This window comes from Falco biarmicus, chromosome 11, assembly GCF_023638135.1.
Source record: "Falco biarmicus isolate bFalBia1 chromosome 11, bFalBia1.pri, whole genome shotgun sequence".
Lineage (NCBI taxonomy): Eukaryota > Metazoa > Chordata > Aves > Falconiformes > Falconidae > Falco > Falco biarmicus.
Window position 1 is genome coordinate 5,046,293 of NC_079298.1, and position 16,793 is coordinate 5,063,085.

Sequence of the window (16,793 nt, forward strand, 5' to 3'; positions counted from 1 at the left end):
GTTCAGCAATAAACAATGAGTATCTAGATGATATCTCACAAATGTATGCTGCCTCCAAATTATACCAGAGGTGCCAAAAGAGGTCCTTTTCACCATCTTTCTAACAAATACGTTCAGTATTCTCAGTATAACATTTTGTAGTGCAGTTAACACTGTGGATCATTAAGAAACAAATGGAATTTCCTACCAAATTACTAACCTAGAACAGCACAGTGAGCAACTGATACCTTCAGGATTCTGATGAAGCAAAAACTTTGTAACCCTGCTCTGCAGCTACTGCATAGTCTCGGGCTTTGCTTCTTCCACAGGGTTACAATTCACTAATTCACCATCAGAATAACTCAGCATGTCTAGACTGCAATTTTGTTGAGTCAGGTATTGTGACACGGTAAATCCTCCCAACTAACTGCTAAGCTCTTTTTAATACCAGAGATATTTTGATTAATGTTTCATTCTCCAAGACTTAGGAACTGCAGTAATACAGGATCAGACTTCAGGTCTATCGAATCATATCCCGGCAGTGCCCATCTTGTTGAAGAGACGCCAGATGGGCAGCAGATTGCTTCAGAGATCACAACAGCCACACGCTTCATTCAGAGCTGCACTGCCAATACAGTTATTTTCATTTTGCTCACACTCCTTTGCAGGAGCCTTATATGTGCTGTACGTAGCTCACATTCACTGGAATCTGTCAGGTACTGCTGTGTATGACCAAAAATGGGATGTTGCTTTACTCCTGAAATGTTCTTCCAATCAGACAGAAAACCACTTCAAGTGCCCACAGCTGAACATCTTCTTTTTAGGTGGAACCTGATAGCTATTAAATCTGATATACCACTGCTCCTAAGTGAGTTAGGGATGATGGATTATCTCACTACCAGAATGGTTAGCAGCTTCTCCTCAGTTTCCATTCTGTTACACAGTGGTCTGCAAATAAACAGTAAAAAGATAAAAGAGGTAAGAGCTGTAACTTACAAAGAGAGTAACTATTCTGAGGAAACCATTACACTGAAAGGTAACGGTCTATTTTGGGAATCGTGGTCTTTGCAGTAGAATTTGTAATCTTTATTGCCTAATGCGTATCATTAGCAAATCTGTGTGAAGGTTATATTTAAAAACAGCAAAAAAAGAGTAAATCTCAAAACAAACCACCACAAAACAAACCCAGCTTCTTGGATAACAACGGAGAACAGAAGAAAAAAAGATGAAACAAATATTATGAGTACAGTCCTCTTCAATACATGGCCCTAAAGGCCAATATATTCGCAGGGAGACCTCAGCAATGCTTTCTCTTAAAACAATGCCTTCCCTATTTTATATCACCGTTCTTCCAAATAAATAAATACATCTATAAAATTAGGCTTTATTTTTCCTCATTCAGAGTCATCTCAAAATTTAATAATAACTTACTGGCTGAAAGTACATTTTAGCAATTTTAGTATTAAAAAGAAATAAAATGTTCCTTGGGTTTCTAGCAAAAGCAGATACAACCCCACATTCTTACACAGAGTATTTTTATTGGCTAATCTGTTAATGTGATGCAAACTATTCTTACACAGAGTATTTTTATTGACTAATCTGTTAATGTGATGCAAACTGTAGTTTCAAATCCTTCTGTCTCAGATTTGTATGAAAATAAGTGCTTATCTTCCAGGAACTGGAAAGTGATAATTGAAAGTTCACAGGAAATTGTGAAATGATTTCACATAAAAAAACCCAGTGAAATCATAATATTGAATTAAAGCATTCACTAGGGCACATTGGTACATCACCATTACTATCTCATTTACAGCCCCCATGGATCTGGCTAATTATAAACTTGAAGAAAATCTTTAACATGATTAACTGAATAGTTAGTATGTACTGGGAGTGAACAGGCTTCTTACCAGCAATTTGTTTTGCTGTGATAAACCAGTCAGTGATTTATCCCTGCCAGCAGAGGTTGGAATTTGAAACACCCCCACAATATTTTGTCCTTAAAAATGCTGCAACTTGTTAAATACGGAAAACTGGCATAAAGGATGTAATGCAAGCTAAACATTCCGAATGCATTCTTAAAAAAATTTATGAGACTTTAAAATGTTCTGGCATTCAGTTATAAAAAGGTTTCCAAGGAAACTGTCATGCAACATGACTTTTTGCTATAAACACACTTACTGAAGTATCTAACTTCTACATGTGCATTCTGTTTTCATGGGGAGAAAAAAAAAAAAACCAAAACCACCAAAACCCACCAAACCACCACCACCCTGTCCCTCTTCCTGTTTTCCAGGTTCTCTGGCTGAGGTTACAGCACTAACGCATTTCGACTTTTTTATAGAGATTTCCTTGGTTAAGCTGCAATGGAAGTAAACACTTAGAAAGGTTATTATAATTTTGCGGGAATTAGATCATGTAGGTTAATTACTGAACCTTTAATCTCTCCCAGTTGCATGTGATTTGCATACATTATGCCAAAAGAGTTGATGTTGGGAGCAAATTAATTGTTGAAGTGTCAGAAAGTTGGAAAACTGAAAATAAGTATACAGAAAACTTTTGACCGAGTTCCCAGTTTCCTGCAGCTCTCAGTGCCAACCTGTCTCAGAGCATCTGTCTGATTGCGTTACCTCTAGGTGCAGTTTTAAAATTAGAAAAATCCATCAGTGTTGACCAAACTGGAAATATTTGGCAATCTAATCCAAGGCTGGCCCATTGTTCAACTGGTATGATAGTGCCTGGGTTTGAGGCGGAGAGACTGCCAGTTTTAGAAGTTCGGCACGGTGTGGCACCACCTCTTTCTCTTTGGTTTTTTTATGCAGACTTACTGCTTGTAAAAAGTGCCGACTTGACAAGTCTTGGTGGCTGAGGTTGCACCCTTTATCCATGGAGTAGCTGTTGTACTCACGCCTTCACATTTTGGCGCCAGGTGGAGGGTCGGGGAACAACGGCTCCTGCACTATGCTTTTTGGCCAACAGCTTCCCTTCCTTGCTATCACTGCTTTTATTCCATTAGTGGCAGTAACAGTGGAGAACACTTGTTCAGGCAGTGCTCCAAGAAGCTGGTGGTTTTACCAGTGTCAGCTATAAAAATGTAGAATAAAATGGAACAAAATGTAATTGTTACTGCTGGCTCCCAGCTTTGGCAAGCAGTACCATCTACTGCTGCCGCTAACAAAACCAGACCAGGGACAACAGCAGGGTATTTCTCCCACAGTATTTAGACGAGGCCACTATGATTCACCTGTTAGCTGAAGGTGAAACTTCCAGACCTAATAGATGTTCTGCCTCTGCCACTGAATTCGTGCATCTTTTCTGCTCAGGCCACTGCTACTGCTAACTGGTACCAGCTGTCACTTTCTGCTGGGCGTAGAAGAGTGTTGCATTACAAACGCCTTAGTTAAACAAGAGTACATCTGATTATTTGAAGGAAACTTTTGTACTTCAGACATTTATTTTCCCTTAATATATTATTAGATCAACTGTTCACTGAAGACCTCACAGGAAGTTTGCAGAAGAGAGGTAGACGTGATTAAACCTTTGCCTGCAACAGTGCAGGCAACCAGTAAGCACATGTTCTAGTGCAGGCTGCCATGCCAAGTTGGTAAGTCACTTTGGAAACTCCTGTTCACACAGAGCATTTAGTTATGCTCTGAATTTCTGCCAGTTTGGGCTCCTTTGGGTTCCCAGGCAGAGGATCTGCAGGCCCAAACCTCAAAAAGCACAATCCAAAGCAGGCAACATAAACGGTACGGAGGCAGGGAAGCATCAGGCTTTTCTACAGAGATAAAACCGGCAGCGTTTCTGCGCATGCACTGGCAAACAGACCAGTTATGCTTGGCACTTCACTAACAAGGCAGCATTGGAGGACTTCACTCTTGGATTTGAGTGTCTAAATTCCACTGTAGCCTTGGCTTCAGAAATGCAAGCCCTTCTGGGCCAAGGTCCTTCGGTGACTCACTTCAGAGCACATAAAGTAGGGAAGATAATTACCTCTCATCACGCAGAAGTGCTGCAAGTAAGTAATACGGAAAGCTCTATGGCACTTACACTACTTTTTTGTAGTTGGGGTCCGTGGCAAAGAGGGAATTGTACAGCAAAACAACCCAACAGTTACCGAATTAACTGCTGTAGGAATTAATATTCTAAACATCACTGAAAGCCTAGCTCAGGCTCCTTTGAAAATCCCAGCCATAGCTGGGATTCTCTTTCAAAAACAAATTCAATGGGTAGCTAAGAGCTATGAACGCTGCAAATTCATCTTTGCACTCGCACACAGCCTCTTGGATTACCTGCACTCTCTTAACTTGATCCATGACTTCTGCATCCTATTTTTTACCCCCTTTTCCATCCTTGCTGCCAGCTTACCACCATAATTTGTACTCTGACAAATACACTTTCTATCCTCATCACCATTTCTGGGTCACTTTCCAGAAAAAAAACCACCTTTGAAAGCTAGAGATCTCATTTTGACCAGTTATAGTCACAACTGCTGCTGCACATGCGAACATCTCATGAATTCTCATCAGTCTCCTCTCTCATTGCTAAGGGCAAGGGTAAAGATAGCATTTCATGGCTTAAGTGCCCTTGTAAAACATTCATGGGCAAACTGTAACATACTCTTCTTTCCAAATCACGTTTCTATCAAGGCAATAGCGTAAACAAACAGTCTCAATTAATCTTCCAACAGTATATTCTGAACATGTAAACAGCTTGTCTCTCTGGGCAGGCCAGCTGGGTTACTTGGACGGAGGACCAGCTTGTTACAGTTAGGAAAAATCAATCCACTTCACAGCGCTCAAATGCTGAAAGCACCGAGTCAATTTAACATCAGTGAATGCAAACCAAAGGCAATACTCATTTTCGTTTCAAAAGAACTTTTTCTAGAAGAATGAAAAAAACCCTACAGGGAATTAATACCACTTTCAAAAAGAAACAAGCAGAAAATGAACGGCCATAAAGTCTACCAGTTATAGGGAAGGAGGACACAGGGTCTGAGTCCAAGTCAGGCAGCTAACCGCTCATTTTATGATCTGTTCCTCAGTCAACACAGTAAAATAATAATGGGGAGGGAAGGCCATGGCAGCAACACGGGCAATAAAAATGGAAGCACTATCATGCAGCTTCTTAGAAACTTCGATTACATCCATTGTCAGTTTTTCTTTTAAATGAACAATAGCACCTTTACCAGCATTACATTTAGTCCTGCTGGGACAAGGCTAGCTGTCAGCATTTGAAGTTGTGATTTGGCACACCTCTAGATCTGTCTTTTTTCTGCAATTATTCCTTAACAGCAAGAGCTTTGGCTCGCCTCATTACTTCAAGTATAAACAAGGTTGTCCAGACCCCACAAACCGAGAACGGTTTATACGTCCTAGAACAAAAGTGACGAGGCAGCAGTGAGGTGCAGCTCTACAAAAGCTTTTAAAGGTAAAAGCAAGGGGGGCTGATCGCTGCCACTTTTGATAGCTGTTTAAAGAGAGGTGTTCTGCAGCACTTGGCTGAATTTCTGGCAGGGCTGCAACAGAGCACTGCAAGCGTTTTCTGCCCAGCACATACTGCGAAGAACAACAGAAAAGCTCTCTCTGCTGAGATGGTACTGTCGTTAAAGTAATTAACATTATTGCATTTTACAAGGTATGTGCTTATTCATGTTACTTTCTGATACGTTTTGAACAAAAATGGTTTCTCCCACTGTAAAAACATAGTACAGAGTATGCCAGCGTAGGTTAATAGATGTATACATACAAGCTGTGTTTAACACTGTAGTTTAATTAGAGCTGGGCTTAATGACTTGCCTCTCACCACAAATGTGCTCCATGGCCTTTATCTGGTTTAAATTAATATCAGCACCAGAGCAGGCAGGCAGGTGCAGATCAAGCCAAAGGTGTGTTTTTCTTTCTTTCCGTTTATATTATTTTATAAGCAAAGAAACTATTCTAATGTTGCTTGACAAATTACAACTGGGGAGCAAATACTCAAGTTCAAGAACTCTGCTGCATAGTGAGATACCTTCGTATGTACGTGGATGGGCCAAATACAATTCAAATTCCACTTTACAAGTCATTAAATCCTAGAGACGCTTTTGTCTTGTGGCAACAGCTTTTGGTTGAATTCCAGCTTCTACAATACCTTCAGAGTCAAACACATACAGTCCTAGCTAGAACTTCAAATCTCACTTACCTCTGAATTTCAGTGAGAACACCTTTATGAGTTCTATAGGACTAGGAAATCAACAAAGCACCTCATTCAATGTTTCACTTAAACTGTTATTAAAACTTACATACAGTTGAACAGTTTCAACACTGAAAGCTATTTTCCCATCATGCTTAAAAATTCTGCTTCTTGGCTCTGTATGTTGTTCTTTGGTCGAGCAGTAATAACAAAATAATGCATTTTCTTCTAAAAGCAAACTGGATGAAACAGCCAGTTTGTCCATTATTCAAAACCCAGCATTATTCTGGATTCAAAATTAGAAATTCTAGTAAGTGGCTCTACAGAAAGTGACCCAGAAAGTGTTACAGGGCGTCAGATTCGGACCTTTGAGAGCACAAAGCAGTGCTTAATAGATATCTACAGCTGTCTGGTCAGCAAAAACCCACAACCCAATCCTCACAACCACAGCAGAATGGCAAACCCAGTGCAACCAATTTTTCAGGTTTTCAGTAGCACGTAAGAAAGAAAAAATCCAAACCAATTACTGGCTTTGGCGAGTCTATGCAGTGGCTGACCACTCCCAGAAATGTTCATTTCCCAAATAATGGCCAACAGGCAAAGGAAAAAAAGCTTTAAAACACATCAATACTGTCATTTACATGTGAAGTTTAGACCTTTCAAGATTGTTGATCAAAACTATAGGAACCTGACCAAATGTTTCGTTCCTGTTATAGCACTCATTCAGCCAGAAAACTAAAGGAACAGAGATAGAACAATTTCAATCTAGCCAGTTATCCACAGAACTATACTTTATATACAGTTTATTTCACTAGAGATTTTAATTTTATACATAGTATAAAGGGGTATCCTGATATCACACATACAGTTATTTTACCGTACTGTTTAAAGAACCAATTTTTTACATATTACAGTATTAAGTACCATATTAATTAAAACAAGTGATTTTTTTAAAAAACTACATATAAATGGATGTTTATCATATGCACAGTGCAAGAATGGTTTTATATCATTGTAATCAAAAACTGTGAATCTAAAATACAACACTGTGATTTAAAACTAATTTATAATTATGATGCCCTGTGTTGTAGACAGATTGATTAATCTGTGTTTGAATTACCAAGCAATGTTAAATTCCAGACAAACAGCAGCTTATAATTATGATTTCAAAAAGATATCTTCCACAGTAACCCAAGTTTTACAAAACACTGGTTTATCCCTACTTCCAATCTTGACAGTGTCCTAAGGAAACAGAAGAATGGTAGAGATCTCATTTGGAATTATCTGGTAACTAATGCTAAATAAATTCTTTATTACTTTCACACAGGAGACCTTTAAGGAAGATCAAAGAGGCTGAAGATGGAGAGGTTTATGGGCAGAATTATCAGAATTTTAGCAATGGAGTACAGGATTTCTCCTCTGCAAACAGGAAGAAAATACTGTAATATAAATCAGGTTGTAATATTTACAGAAAACAATTGTGGAAAAGAAAGCATTCATAATGTAAACACGTCAGAAACGACTTCTTCATTTTCCCTTTTGCAGAGTGGGGCAGTGGATGAGTATCAGCTAATAAGAAACAGATGTCTTCCTCAGAAGAACCACTTCACCATCACAGAATATATGTGGTAGTTGCTGAGAATTGCTAACATGTTTTCTCCCCTCCCTCCCCCCAAAGTTTCAAGTTCAATAAATAGTAGAAAAATAATCCTTTACTTAAAAATCTTGAGATGCATTGTCCCAGGTTCCATACAGCAATTGTCGGAGGAGTGAACTTTCCATGCGCAAGAGAAACCGCAGAGAAACCAACAGCCTTCCCTCCACCCCCCCACCCCCCCCCCCCCCCCGCCACTTGTTAGTCTTCAGCTGCACAGATTTCTGCTCTTCCAGTTAAGGAAACCAAATCATCTCTGGCTCTTTTAAGCGCTCTCTCCCCTCTGGGCTCAGCATAACAGGGCTTCCAAAGCTTCAGCTGCTGTATAAACTTGCGTCCCTGGTCCTGGAGATCTAACGTGCCTCCTGCTCCATTTTATTAAATGTTATGTCAGGTCCATTCATCAAGCACGTTTCCCTTTCATTTCAGAGCCAACCTTACATTTATAAAAATGTAAAGCTTTTATACCTAACAGTTTGCTCAGGAAGTTAGTTCAATCGTTCCTGGTGAAAAGCACAGAAACCAAGCTGCCCGTTGCCGCATGGATCATTGTTCACAAGTTCGGTTTCTTTTGTCGTTGTTCATTAGCATTCTGCATCCACAGTGTGTACCGTGACTGCAGCCTGTAAGTGGTGGCTGTGGTGAAGAGTTGGGTGGTGCAACCGGTAGTGGTGAAACTTGTGACTCAACAGGGCAGCTGTCTGAGGCGGTGTGTCCAGGTCTAAGTCTTCGTCGTGGTTTCCAACATCAACACCAGCTGACAACGGGTCATTGTTGCATGGAGGGTTTTCACTGTCTTCTTGAGGGCTCATAGTGCTGTAACCTAGAGTATTAAACATAAATATTACAAAATAAATATATATAAATATATCAAAGAAATCAGCAGGGCAAAGAATTAAAAGCAAGACTAAGAGGTCAATATTCCACAGTGCTGACTGCTGCACCCTTCATGGAATCAGACACAGTCAGTGCTTTATAGAGAATAAAACAATTTTCCTTAATTCACAGAAAAAGAAAAAAACAAAACCACCCTCTCCTGTAAGTTCATAATGGATCCCTTTCCCTGTTGCCGCCTTTGTTTATGGACTTTGGGGACCTGTGGTCTGTACCATCCCAAACAGTAAAACACACTCACATGTTCAACAGTTTGTTATGGCAGGATTGCTAGCACTGATTTTAAAAACAAATTATTCTTTTTTTGGGGGTGGTATCTTTTCAGATATTATTGAATTTTTACAAAGAGACAAGAAACAGGTGGGTTCTACTGCTGTTACCTCTGTTCCTATCAAGCTACACTTTGCTAGGAAGGACTGCCAGCTATCGTATCTGGAAGCAGCAAAACTTCTTCACATCATCTTTACAATCACAGTATTATATTTTTAAAAGGAAAAGAGCACTTTTCACCTCTTATTTGCAAAAAACAAGCATATGTTTTTAATGCTGGTGAGCTTTCCACACAGTTAAGGAAATCTATTGAATCCACATGGGAGGCGTTTCACACAGCAGGTCCGTTAAGCCGAACAGCGCTGAGGCTTGCAGCTAAGCACGCGCACACAGCACAACTAACTCAAGGCTCTCCTGTGGCTAAAGTATCTGCTCCTGGAGAACAAACCTAGGTCAGCTGTCTATAGGCATAATAAGACATATTCACTGGATATCCTAAGGAAATTGTGTCACTAGGAAGCTAACAGCTAACCTTTGCAAGACAAAATTGTGCTTTCTCAGCGAGGAAGCTGTCTTGTAACAGGCCCCTCAGACATTTTCTGTTTCTTTTGAAGCAGGTGCTGGTAGTTACTATGAGATTTGAATTTACCACTGGAACCAGCTGTTACCACCCAAAATCAGTCTGCGGTACAAACAAAACCACCTCAGTATTTCTAAATGCAAAAAAAAAAAAATGAAATTTAAAAAGGAAAAAGATCTTGCTTTCATTAGAAAAATAATCCTTCTCAGAAAACTTTGGCTAAGAACTGAAAAAACACTAGCGCTTCTAAGCATCTCAGTCAGGTTTTCAGCTTGAGACACCTAAAAAAAATGTGTTAAGAATACCGGGCTAAGTACCCACAGCTGGTTCTCACTTGCCATGGTCTGAGTCATGGCTTCTAGCTGGCAGAGAGGAACTGGGGAAGAAGACTGGGCAGCCCTTTGAAGAAGATGGAATTACAGAAACTAAACATAGAAGCAGACATTTCAGAAATAGGTAGACAGTTACCCTGCTAACCCTGACACGTTGACTAGAAAGATGGGAAGGATTTGCTAGGTCTACAAAAAATGGAGCAAAAGGAGCATTAGTCTAGCAAATCTGCCTCAGCACAGGTAATCTGACCCCAAATCCAGGGTAATTCCTCGCAGAGCAAGATTGCCTCTCAGACATCTGTTCAGCGACGCTCCAAGGCTTTGGCCTTCCGATTGCCAGTCTCTCAGCAATTCCATTACTGCAACCACTGTCTTAATAATTGAACAGGTCTGCTGTAACATATCCAGCCACTACCCCAGGCAGCTAGAGCTGACATCTGTGGCAGACTGCCTTGTCTAACCCTCCTCTTAATTTATATTAAGACTCTTCATGAGTCAACAGCATTACACCCTTCTAACAGCTTTCAGGATTTAAGACGACTTAGTCTCAGGGCACGACAGACATATCAAAAGTCCCTCAACCTAAACAGGGTTGAAGTGTGTGTGCGTGGCAGACATATATGGCTGAACCCCCTTCATCACTATACATGTACGCAGTTAACATTGATCATTACTTGCTTAAAGGAGACGTAAGAGATCCTCTGCGGTGATGCTATGGACTGGCTGTGCAACAGAGGCAGCACCCGGTCTCTAAATCCCTGCTTGCTTTACCCCAGCAAACGCAGGCGTCCAGCATGTGCTGCTAGAACTTTATGAAAGATGTGTATGTCACATCAAAGAGAAGAGCAGCAGAGATGCTGACTTGGGTGCAAGGGATTTTCCTTCTCTCGTTCGGTAGGAGAGGTCCATGGTCTCAACTGAACACGTGGATTGTTAGGGCTGGCAGCGGAAAAGGAGCGTGGTAAATGTAGCACCATTTCTGTCGGTCTGAATTCCGGTCACCCAGCGAAGCTGGCAGAACCCAGAGCCAGCCAGGAGGCGCACGGCACTCAGCTGCTGCTACAGTACCACTCTGAGAAAGCCAGCTCCCTCGCTGGGCAGCGTCATCTGCTGAAGGGTGTCAAAACTGTTTAACTGTGAAGCAATAAGGAGCAAAGGTTTTTGTTTTACTCTGGTTTTAGCAGCCTTATCTGCAACGTGCCAGATATACGAAGGAAACCAAGTAACCACAATGATTAGCCTGGGGCCAGGGCAGTGGTTCAAGGTCTTACCGTGGTCGCTTTCTGTTCCCGATCGCCCCCAGTACCGGCGTCTTCGTTCAGGGCTGTGAGCGTGCCGCTCTATTACCGCTGCTATAAATCGAGTGTTACTAACTGGGAGAGAGAAACAAACAGAACTGGTTTTAAAGAAAGTGCCTTTACTGAATTGTATCAGTGGGACAAATCAGGCACAGGGGAACAGGCTTTCTGCAAACTAGTTCTTCTCAAATACTACCCCTTTTAAGAAGACTGTCAAGCGACAGAGGAGTAGGAGTAAAGAGATGCTGTTTAAGTGTGGAATAGATGAAGATCCAGTCGAACTCATTCACCTCATCTGCTTGGATTAACAGAAGTTAGAGAATTACTGTACCAATGCTAAAGAACCTGTGGCAGCACTGAAAGCTGACTGGAAACTAAAAAGGACTTGGAGAAGCAGTAGATGCAAGCCATGAGACGCAGATATGCTTGTTTTTCGATCTTTGAGTGTTGACACAGTTTCAAATCTTGGGTATTGTTTTAATTCTGCTTTAGTGAGGGCCCAGAGACAAGGGATCTGGTCTGACCCAATTTAGGTGCACCAGCTCATCTTACAGTACACCGGTAATCGTATGCAAAGTGCCGTTTTTACTCAACAGTAAAGAAGTACAAGCATCCCAGATCAAAGCAAATAAAATTTACTGCTACCATGTGTTGAGCGTACATGCCAGCCTGGGCCCCTGCTTTCCAAGGCTGACCACAGGTAAGAGTTTTCCATACCCTGTACCGTCACAATTGCAATTTTTAAGCTCATCAGAACTATTTCTGGAAGTGGTCATGATGGGGGGGCATCAGGGACAAACCTCCTCCACATAAAAAAATGTAATTTTTCAGCATGAAAAAAAAAGGTGCACCAGAAGCTACAGCTTAAGTTAAAATGCTGTGCTGTCACTTTCTACTGCTAATCAGCACAGGGCTTCCTCACATATTTTTAATACTAGCGTATCAAGAAAAAAAAAAGGCTCATTTAATCTCCCCCATCCCACCCCCCAGCAAAGTGATTTGGTACTTACTGATTCCTCTGTCTTCATGGCTGTCGTCGTCTCTCTCGTCCCTATCATTTTCCAGGTTCGACATACGCACTGACATTTCTACACACCATTACAAACAGAAAAATGCAACTGTTAAGAGAAAAATTTTGGATCATCTTACTAACGGCTGTCACCCTGGTAATATAGTGGAAGCATTCTGTGTTACTGTGTGAGGACATGCAGTCTGAGCTTCGTGTGCTCTTTTCCCAAGATAGATGGGGCTAGGGATACCAGGAAAACATCACAGCTCACCTCCCCCTGAAAGGAACAGGCTTTCAAGTTCTGAAGAAAGTTAACTGATTCAAAACGGAGCCAGGATACAATCAAATATAGAGGTAACTAGCCTTGATCACACTTCTCACCCTCTGTATCTTTCTGCCAGTACCCTTTCTCCCAAACAGTTCTGTCTCTCAGACTTCAGCGGTTTTATCTATGTATGGATACTCCATAAACATCACACAGACCAAAAACGGGAAACACAAGTTAAAGAAAAGACACGTCCCAAACAGCCCAAGCAGAAAAGGTGTGAAAACTGTAATACTCCCCAAAGCACCGCCCTTGTGCAGAAATACGCAACCGGCATGCTGTGACAAGGCCCGGAAAGCTGTGAAGCTGGGCTTATCATTGCAGCTCTACAAAAAGTGTAACTTCAGCTTCCTGACAAGAACAGCATGTTCAGGTTTTTGGGCAGGCTCTCCTCAGGCGGCAGCAGGTCTGGCTGCACCAAGGAGAGTGCACAAAGCACCCGGGATAAGACTTGACTTTTATAAGAGTTGGCAAAAGGGAAATAAAATGGGCTGAAGCATTGAAACAAAACCAAAGAAAGAGGGTTTGGATTTTTTTGTTTGCTTAGTTTTGGGGGTGTGTGTGTTTGGTTCTGGTTCTTGGTTTGTTGGTTTTTTTTTAACGCCCACCCTACTATTTCTCTCTCAAGAGTTATCAGCTCACCCTGGGCAGCCAAAGGTGACATGTGCTGGTGACTCCTCCGATGTATCTGGTGGCGATATGCGTATACTGCTAGGACAAGCACCATAATGCAGCCCATAATGCCTCCAGCCACCGGGCCAACCGGTGCACTTTTGATCATGTTCAGAGTGATTACCTCATCTCCTAAATCAAAAGGGACAAAACAGAGGAAAAACACCCATTAACGCTCTGCAGAAAGGTTTAAATCAACATCTCTCAAGATTCAGAGATGATCCTGAAGGTTTTCTGGGTGCTTAACTGCGCACACACAGGACGGCACACTTTAAATTGAAGAAATTCAGAGGGGGTATATCTTAAAGACACAAACGTACAGCTACACCCTGTGGTGACTGAGGTACGGACTTTGCAAGGATGGTGAAGCAAAGACCTTTATCGTTAGTTACATCTTTTATAAGTTTATACCCTGCACACACGCGCTGCTAAAAGCTTTATTATTGGTCAAAGTCTACCACCCACGCGCCCAGCCACTGTTCACTACAGGCTACTCTCTGCTGTTCATGCTGCCTCCTCATCTTCCAGAGGTGAGATCACACTCCTCCTTTGTTTCTGTCTCATCTGGCTTTCTTCTCACACTTCCTCAAAGTTATTTACTTCTTTGCTCACGGTCACAGCTGCACATTATCAATGTCAAACCCACCGTCTCCATACTCTGTAACATGCAGCTACACATCGATATTTTCAAAAACGTGATACTCACAACAGGCCTGATGCTACCTCTTTACTGCTTGATGCACTATTTATGCTAATTCACCACTCGCGAAAGAGATGAACATGTCACGTGAAGCATGCTCTGACACTGAAAGTGCATGTTATTGAATACAAACAGTTAAATGCAGCGTCTGTTCAGAAAGGCAGAGTTACCTATTGCTCCCAAGTCATCCACGTACGGGCTCTTTGCTCCCACAATGCCGCCAAAGCATTCCTTCTGAGGGGCACAATAGGACTTGTCCAGATGGGTCTTCCCATCACTGTCTACCATACACCACTCGCAGTCCAACACCCCAAAGCAATCCCTGAAAATTAAAAAGGAAAGCGTTCACTGCTTTTCATTTGACATGGCTCAGTCTGTTTTAGAACTGCAAGACAGAGGGAGGCCAAAATCATCCATAAACCCTCATGCACATAACATTTGGCCACAAAAAGCTTCTCATTAAAATGCTTAAGTGCCACAAGGGAAGTTGTTATACAGGGAAGCTGCATCTTCAGTATGCATCCTCCAAGCCTGCTTGCTTTGCTTTTTTCCTCCGTTCCTCAGCCTGAGCAAAAGAACAACCTACTTATAACGCCTCCAACATGACATTTCTCAGCATGGCGAAATCTGACTACAGTTCCACCCTTTTTCTGCACTCCTTTGGAAGATGGAAGAAAGGATTTGGAACGTCTGGTCAGAGCATGGCATGTTCTAGCAATCTCAGCTCCCTGGAGACTGCTCATAACTAGCAAAAAATAAGCCCCCAAGCTTCTCTACGTAATGCCAGGAGTAGAACAGAGAAGCAGGAAACCAGAAGGGACATGCAGCTACCACCTCTAATGTGCTCCAATGTTACCACCACCAAAGCTCCGTCTACTTTCTGTGAACACATTTCTCTGGGAGGCGGACAAATGTATCAGCGCTATCCATTTTGCAAAAAGGTAGAATTCATTGTCCTTTCAACAGCAAATCTTCCACATGTACAGCCCTTGGATGTGAGAGTCACAGAGCGTGATGGGAAAGCCGTTTGTTTGCCATTAATGGTGTTACGCGACTCAAATGGGAATACTGAGGTCTGTTTCTGCACTGCAGCACACCATTGTCATTGCTCTGTGCTGTAATATTTCATCCTGGCATCACACTTTTTTTTTTCCCCCCTCTCTAAAATGTGTAAGGAAGAGCTATTTTAATGGAACTATTTCAAGAAGATGGTACAACTCGATAGATGCAGAACGCCACTTTACCCGCTCTCTGTTCTCTGATTGCACTGCGTGTTAATACACTGCGGGAGAGCATCCTGCAGGCTCGGATCGATTGCCGTGAAAGTCATTGGCTCCTGATGAACTTCACAACTCGGATTCCTACATCGGGGCAAAAAGTAAAGCCTTGTATTATAAAAATAGTCAAAGCACAATCAAGGAAAACTATCATGTTCACCTATGACACATCATCTGCTTAATTATATTTAAATTACTGTCTATTCTATCCTCTATCACCTGTACGTTAGCATGAACAAACAAGTAATTTTGTTAATTAGCTTCTGTACCGTGCTGTGCCTTTTTGGAGGAGGCTGGTTCTCACCTGCTCTCGGCGTTGGTGAGGTTGCCGGTACATTCATTCACCTCCAGAGGGCACTCACAAGGGCACTCGCATTCGTTCTGTTCCATTCTTCAGGGGCAGAAAACACACAGAAAAATGCATCAGACATTGCAGGATGATTTTAACCCCTCAGTGCAGCTCCGGAACAGCCGTTCACCACGGAGAAGGCTGTTCAGTAACCTTTCTCGTTCTCCCAGGAACACAGGGATCGCTCTGTTCTGCACTGGGCCTGAGGGCAATGCCATCAGAGCGCCTCTCTGGCCTGTTACCCATCCCCTGAAAGGTCAAATGAAGACAACCGCTGGACAAGTCTCAGATCTAGACACAAAGATCCAGCTTGCCAGTGCAACAAACATGTAACGATGCTGGCGTAGGCAAAATCTCCTGCAAGCGCCAGAATCCCCTCAATCAAAAACTACACCAATCCACATAAAATCGCAGGTACCGATATGCCAGCACAAAGGGCCTGACCCACAGCTAACTGACCCTGAGAAACCGAACCTCTCACAGTCTTTTACCACGTCAAGAACAACCAACCCGTGCTTTAATACACTGATGATATGGCAAATGATTAGAGGTATGCTATGTCGCTGTCCTGCTTTCGGCTAGGATAGAGTTTATTTCCTTCCGCATCGCCGGTTTTGGATTTAGTATGAGAATAATGTTGGTAACGCGCCGATGTTTTAGTTGTGGCCGAGCAGTGCTCGCTCTAGCTCAGGGGCTTGCCAGGCTCCCCCTGCCCAGCCAGCGAGCACCTGCACAGGGAGCCGGGAGGCAGCGTGGCCAGGACAGCTGACCCAAACTAGCCAAAGGGCTAGTCCATGCCGTACGATGTCATGCTCGGTATATAAACTGGGGGAGCTGGCTGGGAGCCATCATTCACCGCTCAGGGACTGGCTGGGCATCGGTCAGCAGGGGGTGAGCCCTTGTATTGTACATCACTTGGGGTGGGGTTTTTTGGGTTTTTTCCTCTTGGATTTTATCCCTCCCTCTCCCTCGCCTCTTCATTACAATTATTATTGCTGTTGCTGTTCTTACTATTTTTACTTTATTTCATTATTAAGCTGTTCTTAACTCAACCACTAAAACCACAGGTTTTACCTTTTTCCGATTCTCCTCCCCATGCCACCGGGCCAGGGGCAGTGAGTGAGCAGCTGTGTGGTACTTAGCTGCCAGCTGAGGTTACACCACGACAGACACCACGCCTCTCACAAACAGCACATGTGAAGTAACTATTCTGTTTTCACTTCAGCTTTGCACTGCATGTTTTCATTTAGCTTATAAAAGAAATGTGCTTTTATGAACCTTGA

At 42.4% G+C, this 16,793-nt stretch overlaps 1 protein-coding gene across 2 annotated transcripts in view; it reads right to left on the bottom strand.

The window, feature by feature from the left end:
* Positions 1 to 6,936: 6,936 nt before the first annotated feature.
* The window catches only part of CACHD1 (cache domain containing 1), a 113,215-nt gene continuing 103,358 nt past the window's right edge, over positions 6,937 to 16,793 (bottom strand). The window contains exons 21-27 of one of the 2 annotated variants that reach the window (XM_056355686.1): positions 15,466 to 15,552; positions 15,129 to 15,245; positions 14,055 to 14,206; positions 13,155 to 13,316; positions 12,189 to 12,266; positions 11,152 to 11,253; positions 6,937 to 8,627 (exon numbers count right to left, since the gene is read on the bottom strand). In XM_056355686.1, the coding sequence (XP_056211661.1) occupies positions 8,389 to 8,627; positions 11,152 to 11,253; positions 12,189 to 12,266; positions 13,155 to 13,316; positions 14,055 to 14,206; positions 15,129 to 15,245; positions 15,466 to 15,552 (937 nt within the window). In that variant the 3' untranslated portion in view covers positions 6,937 to 8,388. Of the gene's footprint in view, positions 8,628 to 11,151; positions 11,254 to 12,188; positions 12,297 to 13,154; positions 13,317 to 14,054; positions 14,207 to 15,128; positions 15,246 to 15,465; positions 15,553 to 16,793 lie in introns of those variants that run through there. The other variant, XM_056355687.1, reaches the window with a different exon arrangement.